At 42.7% G+C, this 7,717-nt stretch overlaps 1 protein-coding gene across 1 annotated transcript in view; it reads right to left on the reverse strand.

Moving 5' to 3' along the window:
• Window positions 1–6,378, reverse strand: part of FAM135B (family with sequence similarity 135 member B) — a 178,448-nt gene extending 172,070 nt beyond the window's left edge. Inside the window, exon 1 of the mRNA XM_068525663.1 lies at window positions 6,302–6,378. Within this exon, the coding sequence (XP_068381764.1) occupies window positions 6,302–6,378 (77 nt within the window). The remainder of the gene's footprint in view (window positions 1–6,301) is intronic.
• Between the last annotated feature and the right edge of the window lie 1,339 nt (window positions 6,379–7,717).

Raw genomic sequence — 7,717 nt, forward strand, 5'->3', positions numbered from 1 at the left:
AACCCTTGGCTGCAAGTGATAAAAATCCCAAATCAAGCCATGTATAACCCCCACTCCCTTTCAAAAGGGTAGGAATGAATGAAAAGGATCGCAACATATTTTAATAAGAGAAGTGAAGAAAAGGATTGTTTCCGACAGAACCAGACAAATCAATGAATTGCTCTCTGGCAAGCAAAGATAATTGTATTTCTGAGTCTATTAAGGTACATCAGGGCTGGTTAGCTAATTTCCCAGGGAGCTTAGCTGTCGCTGGGCATCAGGCCACAGTGGGGATGTCAGGGCATAAACACAACTGGGCATATACCCTGAGAAAACCATAATTCAAAAAAAGTCATGTACCAAAATGTTCATTGCAGCTCTATTTACAATAGCCAGGACATGGAAGCAACCTAAGTGTCCATCATCGGATGAATGGATAAAGAAGATGTGGCACATATATACAATGGAATATTACTCAGCCATAAAAAGAAACGAAATTGAGTTATTTGTAATGAGGTGGATGGAGTTAGAGTCTGTCATACAGAGTGAAGTAAGTCAGAAACAGAAAAACAAATACAGTATGCTAACACATATATATGGAATCTAAGAAAAAAAAAAAAAAAAGGTCATGAAGAACCTAGTGGCAAGACGGGAATAAAGACACAGACCTACTAGAGAATGGACTTGAGGATATGGGGAGGGGGAAGGGTAAGCGGTGACAAAGTGAGAGAGTGGCATGGACATATATACACTACCAAACGTAAAATAGATAGCTAGTGGGAAGCAACCGCATAACACAGGGAGATCAGCTCTGTGCTTTGTGACCACCTAGAGGGGTGGGATAGGGAGGGTGGGAAGGAGGGAGATGCAAGAGGGAAGAGATATGGGAACATATGTATATGTATAACTGATTTACTTTGTTATAAAGCAGAAACTAACACACCATTGTAAAGCAATTATACTCCAATAAAGATGTTAAAAAAAAAAGATGGGATTTTCTTTCAGGAATCACTTGACTTCGGAGCCAACCGTTTTCACTCCGGTAGAGACAAGGCAGGTGAGTCTGTTCTAAGGGCATTTCAATCCTAACATTTCTACGAGCGTTGGACCTTCCACATAAGATCTTCCACAATCATATTGATTATAGTTCTTTTTTGTGCAACTATTCTGTGGACAGGACAGAATTTATACGTAAAATCATCTAAAACCTCTGGGTAGGGAAAATCTTCTAAATGACCTTGTAGAGAAGGGGTGGAGGAAAGACAGGAGGTGAATCTGAACATCAAACAATGAAAACCTTCACTCAGAAAGAAAATCACTTTGATTCAGAGCCTTGTCTGAATTAAGACTGAAAATGAAATCTGAATTCATTTTCAAGGACAAATGTTAGCTCCCTTTCAGCTAACACTGTTAGAAATGAAGGTTCATGCTCTCATAAGCAGGTATGAATTATTAATATATTAATGACTTACACGTATCCAGGCAATGGGTTTTATAATTAATTGTTCACTTAAGCATCTCCTTCTGAGAAAATTATTGTAAATGAAATAATAGCTTCCCTTTTGCTTTCTGGCTCCCAGAACCCATGCTAGAAAGTTAGGGTGGCATCTCTATAGGTTCCTGGGCAGAAGGCATGTGCAGAGGCATGTGTTAAGATCCAGTCTCCTACTGGGGAAGAGGAGATGTCACAACCGTATTATGAAAGAAGAGATTTATGTCTCCTTTTCTTAATGATAAAGAGGTTATCAACAACAGGCTGGTGTATATGCACTTAGTTCTAATCCAGTCATTCTCAACCTTGGGGTTACCTGGGGAACCTTAGAGAGTGCTGATGCCTGGGTCCCAGCCCAGAATTTTTTTATTTTTAAATAAATTTGTGTGGAGGGTGGATTTTCCAGTTCTCCGGATGATTCTAGTACACAGCCTAGGTTGATATTTTCACAGAAACTGTTTCAACAGTGCTTCCTGTGCATTTCAACCAGAATCACCTGGAGAACATGTTAAAAAAATAGTTTCCTGAGCTTCACAACCAGAGGTTCTGACTCAGCACATCTGAGACAGGTTCCGAGACCTTGCATCTCTAATCAGCCCCGAGGCAATGTTGATGCTGCTGGCCCATGGGCCACACTCTGAGTCGCACTGATTTAAATAGTACACTAGGAATTAGGGACTGTTTTATCTTTATGACTATCATTTAATGGAGATCCATATGACCCCGTACCTAAGCTGTTCTTGATCTGTCAGGGTGCACCAGGCTCTATGCTGGGCACTGGCCATATGAAGTCACGTAAGATGGAGTCCTTAGCCTGAAGGAGCTTGGATCCAGCTGAGAAGAAGATAAAGCCACGCATGACATCACTAATCATTCCCTTTTGTAGCCCAGCCCTCCCCCCACGGCAATGTAAGAAAGTTTGTGGCAGTTGACATTAGTATCTCTATAATCACACGTCCAGTAAAAGATAGGCTGGGATGAATTCTATAACCCTCTTACCCCCATCCACTTCTCCATTCCTACTCTTCACTGCACTTTGGTCTTTCAGGTTGGCTCTGCTTCCTGACACCGCTGAGCCCTTCCGGTCCTGCCCTTCCAGGTCCTTCGCTCGGCCAACGCCCGCCCAGCTTTCAAATGACAGCTTATCTCCTACCAAGACATCTTCTCTGACTCTGCCCACAGGCTGGCTTCCTGCTTCTGTTTCACAGCACAGCACCCGAACCTGTCTTTGTTATAGACCGTTATCACACACCATGGTCATTTGCTATGTATGTATCCATCTCCCTCATTAGCTGGTAAACACTTTGAAGGCAGAATATCTTTCATCTTCATCCTTCTGGAGCCTAACCCAATAACGTATGCTTACTAGTGTTTGCGGTCATGCGTGTGTGAGTGGATGACAGAATAAAGCGTACACACGAGGTACGCTTTAGAAACAGGGAGAAGAGGGGTTCATAAAAACTGGGCTCTGGGGCTTCCCTGGTGGCGCAGTGGTTAAGAATCTGCCTGCCAATGCAGGGGACACGGGTTCAAGCCCTGGTCCGGGAAGATCCCACATGCCGCGGAGCAACTAAGCCCGTGCGCCACAACTACTGAGCCTGAGCTCTAGAGCCCACGAGCCACAACTACTGAGACCACGCTCCACAACTACTGAAGCCCGCGTGCCTAGAGCCCGTGCTCGGCAACAAGAGAAGCCACTGCAACGAGAAGCCTGCGCACTGCAACGAAGAGTAGCCCCTGCTCGCTGCAACTAGAGAAAGCCCGTGCTCAGCAATGCAGACCCAATGCAGCCAAAAATAAATAAATTAATTAATTAATTAATTTAAAAAAAAAAACTGGGCTCTGTACAGTCGGTGAACATCAATCAATATACACAAGTGGTTTGCAGAGGAGGTTATATTTGAGCGGGAACTTGCAGAGGGCAGAATTTTCAAGGCAGATATTGGCGGGGGAGGGTCAAGAATGGTCTGAGTACAGACAGTAAGATAGAAAAGGTTTAAGTTCAAACCGTTCAGTCTCTGAGCACTGGGCTGAGGAGTGAGAAGCAGGAGAATTTTTAAACAGGGAAACAAGATGCTCTCAGTAACCCTTTGGGGTAATAACTCCGCTAATAGTGTTAAGGACGGATTGGAAGCCAGGATTTACTAGTAGAAGTGACAATTTAGATAGCATCTACTAGACACCAGGTTCCATGCTAGCTGCTCTGCATATATTAATTAATGCAACTAGTGCCATAACCATTCAGATTACCCCACGAGATAGACTTTGTCATCACCATTTCAGAGTGATAACTGGTTTTAAAGGGACATGTTCTCAGAGCTTATAAGTGGCAGAGCTTAGCTTCAAAGTCAGGTCTGACCCCAAAGCCAGGCTCCCAAGTGCCTCCCTGCCCCTGCCTTTTTATCAGGGTGAGTCTCACTGCCAAGTACAGGGGTGACAATTCATGATGCTTTTGACTGGTTTCAGGAGATGCTTTTCCTTTGAGAATTCACCTCAGTCAACATAAACTTTGCCTAAATGCAAGTTGACTGTTCAAAGCAAACATCACCAAAAAGCAGTATGCATTCTGGGACTAGAAAAACTATTGACAAATATAAATGTGCTGTAAGCAAGTAACTCCCTGATCAGGGCAAATCCTCATTCAATATTCTCGGTTCTGTATCCATGCGGTTCCAACACAACATCTCACAACAAATCAAGAAGGGGTGTCTATCTGGGCAGATGGGGTAAATAAGCTGGCACATTTGTAAAAGAGGCCCATAGGCATTACTCATTAACTGGAGAAACCAGGTGGAACTTGGATGACCACGGTCAAACGCAATCCAAAGAAGGGCACTCTCTTTCCTTTGCAAGCCCCAGCTCTGATTTCTACCATCCCTAGGACAGTACGGAGCACACATTTAATCATATATCCTCACACTCCCCAAAACGGGCCAGCTTCCCCAAACCCCACCTTCCTTCTCTTTAGTGACATCAGGAGATCATCCACTTTCTTTCACCCAGGCCCCCACCCTGCCTACTAGGTCTGGACTGCAGCTACCACATCCCCACGGAGTGCTTGCTAAGAAAGTAATTACATTTCGCCGTCCTCATGGCTCCTGTAGGATTCAGAGCGGAAAATTCCTTGGCCCTTGAGCATCAGGGACCACGCCTGTCAGAAACTCCCCTGGCAGATGCAGAATCCTGGCTGGCATCATGCCCAGCCTGCCCACAGCTCCCTGCAGGCAGAATCCAGGGGGCTGGGGAGCATTCACTTCAAGGTCTTATTGCAGATGGGACCTTAGAGATCCTAGCACTCCCTCCACCCCCGAGAGGTCTAATCGCCTTCATCCAAAAGATGCCCTAGCCTGTTCATGGATGTAGCTAAAATGAAACCCACCCTCAAGCAAGTTTGATCATACAGTTATGCCCTCATCCACATCGAAGTGTGTGCCTAGATGTCCACACTCCTTGACACCATGAGATAGTAGCATTAAGAGCTAGAAGAAAGTTGTGAGAGTTCTCCTTGCCCTGCTAGATGGACCAGTGGTCTCCAACGGTTAATGATTTGCATGTTTACCAGTAAAAACATTTTTGGGCATGCAACCCCAATATATGTATATTTATTTATAAATCATATACCTGTACAGTTCTACTTGTATATAGTATGCATTATAAACACAAGAAAAGGTATTTTAAAAGATGAGATAAGAAATGTGATAATTCATATTTTAAAAATAATTATTTTATGTATTGATGGAACACAGAACGTTTGTAATATATATATACACAGTAATAAAATTATACACATAACATATATATTATATATACAGTGGTAATATATATACAGTAATATACAATAATAAAAATTATATATAATATATTATGCATGTTAAAATACATATATATATATATATATATACACACACACACACATAGAAGAACAGTGATTCAATGGTCTGGTTTTAATTCAGACTAATTCAACATTAGACTTTAGCAGTGAATGCAGCTAAACGAGATGCTTCCCCAAACCACAGAGATCTGGAAAGAAGAGAAGAGGACCACAAGCTTATCGAATAATTCATGATTTCCATATTCATTTTCAACCTCCCTTACCGCCTGCACAGGGCTCTCTTTGTGTTCTGGATGTGACATTTTGAAATGTCTTGTTAACGATGACGATTTCATACAAGCTTTAGTCAATATCTGATGGTCAATATACAGTTCAGATGAGGTACATTATTAATAATTATGGTTACAAATCCATACGTAAGCTCACATGTCTCAATCTACTTAGTGTTGGGCTCGGATGAACTGGTGATTTCATCTCAGTGTGGGACTTAGTGAGATCATGCACGTAAAATGCCAAATTCAGAGTACATCCTGAAAAAGTAGGAGCAGCTATATTTTAATTGTGTATTTAAAAAAGACATTGTAAATTCTCAGTTTTTGAGAGATCTGGGTACGGGTTTTATGATATGTGGTTTGGGGAGATGGCCCCTAGAAATATTGATCCTACAGACACCTTTTTTATCAGAGCTACCCAGGCAAGCTTCATTTCCAATAAATTCACTTTCCTTTAACACTGACTGACAGATTTAATGGAAAGAGCAAGTAGGAAGAGGTGCCGGAGGATGAGAGAAATTAGCATTTTCTGGTCTTTGTCAATTTATGGCTTATTTTCAAATGCACTAAAAGTTTGGATTTTCCACTTGGCAGGAAAAATAATACAAATTCTTTCCTCATTAACCCAAAATTTCCTATGACCTGTCTTCACCACCAAGATCTGCCAGAGAAAAAACAAAACAAAACAAATATGTAAACAAATACAAATAGTGAAAGCATACTCACCCCCTCTGAAAGAGATCCACATTATAAAATTTATGTAGCTCTACAGAAAACTCAACCGTTCCTTGTACTTCAGACATGATCTCTTTGGTTCATTACCTAAAAAACAAGAGGGAAATGAACAGCCTGTGATCACATCAGCCGAACACAGAGAGCCTGGGCTTCTACAACTGGAACTCAAACAGCACTGACGTAGATGGACAAGGGTATCTGACCAACGGGACCATGACATGTCCACGGGACACCATCACGCAGGGGTTCCTATTATAGGAAAGACACAGAGAGATGAAGTAACTTACAGGATGTCACACAGCTCACACCTCCAAGAACTGGGACTCAGACCCAGATACACTAATTGTAAAGCTGGGCTAGTTCCCTGCCCTTCCTTACCCGTCAGTACCTGGAGGCACTAGCACCCCAGCTACGAGCACATGCTTCACGGCCAAGAGAGCAAGAATCCCCACTCTTCCACTCTCTACTTGTGTGACCTTGAGCAAGTCAACTGAACCTATCCCATCCTCAGTTTCCTCATCTGTAACAGGAGGACTGGTAATGGCATATAACTCTGATAGACAATGGGGAGATTAAATAAATCTGCCACATAGAGCACTTCGCACAGTTCCCAACATGTAGTAAAAAGTTCATAAATGTAAGAGACAATTAATAATAATGAATGAAGACGGTTCTATCATTGTTAGTATAAACGTAGCCTCTAAAGATCTAAGGTGCCTGGACTGCAAGGACAAATGTGTTTTCTACTGAGCAGGGGAAGCAGAGGTAGTGGGCGTTATCGCCAAGCAGATGCTGAACCCAACGTGACAGGTTGTTGATTTTCCAAGCCAGGAGACCCTGGGCCGATAATAAGAAAGTTGGATAGGAAAGATGGAAGGGTACAAAATTAAAATATTCCCAGTCTAGGATGAGAAACAAATTGACAGGGAGACTCAAGGCAGGATGGATTTTCTGAGGATATGAAATCACCTAGATATCAGAGATTTGGAGGAAGGAAAAGCAACTGACTTTTACTGAGCATTTACTGTATTCTTGGTGCTGCATATTTTATGTAAGTCGTCTGATTCTGTCCGAGAAGAATGTTGTGATAAAAGTGCTTGCCCCATAGGGCAGACAAGGAAAAGGATCAGAAAGTCTCTAACCTGGAGCCCCTTTGTGACTCCAGAATATTCTAGTGGTGTGTACTTTTGGTAAGCAGCCTCAGTTTACTACCATGTGTAAGGGGACAGTACAAGCTACCTAGGAGGAGGATAGGAGATAATTACTTGCAATTCCTTGCAGTTGAGCAGGTTCTGGGGGAACTAGAAGGTTCCAAATAGGTAGCAGCTGGCATGATCTTGGGGAGGGGAGAGAATAAGAGGGGGGCGGGGGGAGTAAGAGGAGATTTGGTCTCTCCTAGCTGGCAAG

The sequence above is a fragment of the Eschrichtius robustus genome, chromosome 17 (genome assembly GCF_028021215.1).
Source record: "Eschrichtius robustus isolate mEscRob2 chromosome 17, mEscRob2.pri, whole genome shotgun sequence".
Classification (NCBI taxonomy): domain Eukaryota; kingdom Metazoa; phylum Chordata; class Mammalia; order Artiodactyla; family Eschrichtiidae; genus Eschrichtius; species Eschrichtius robustus.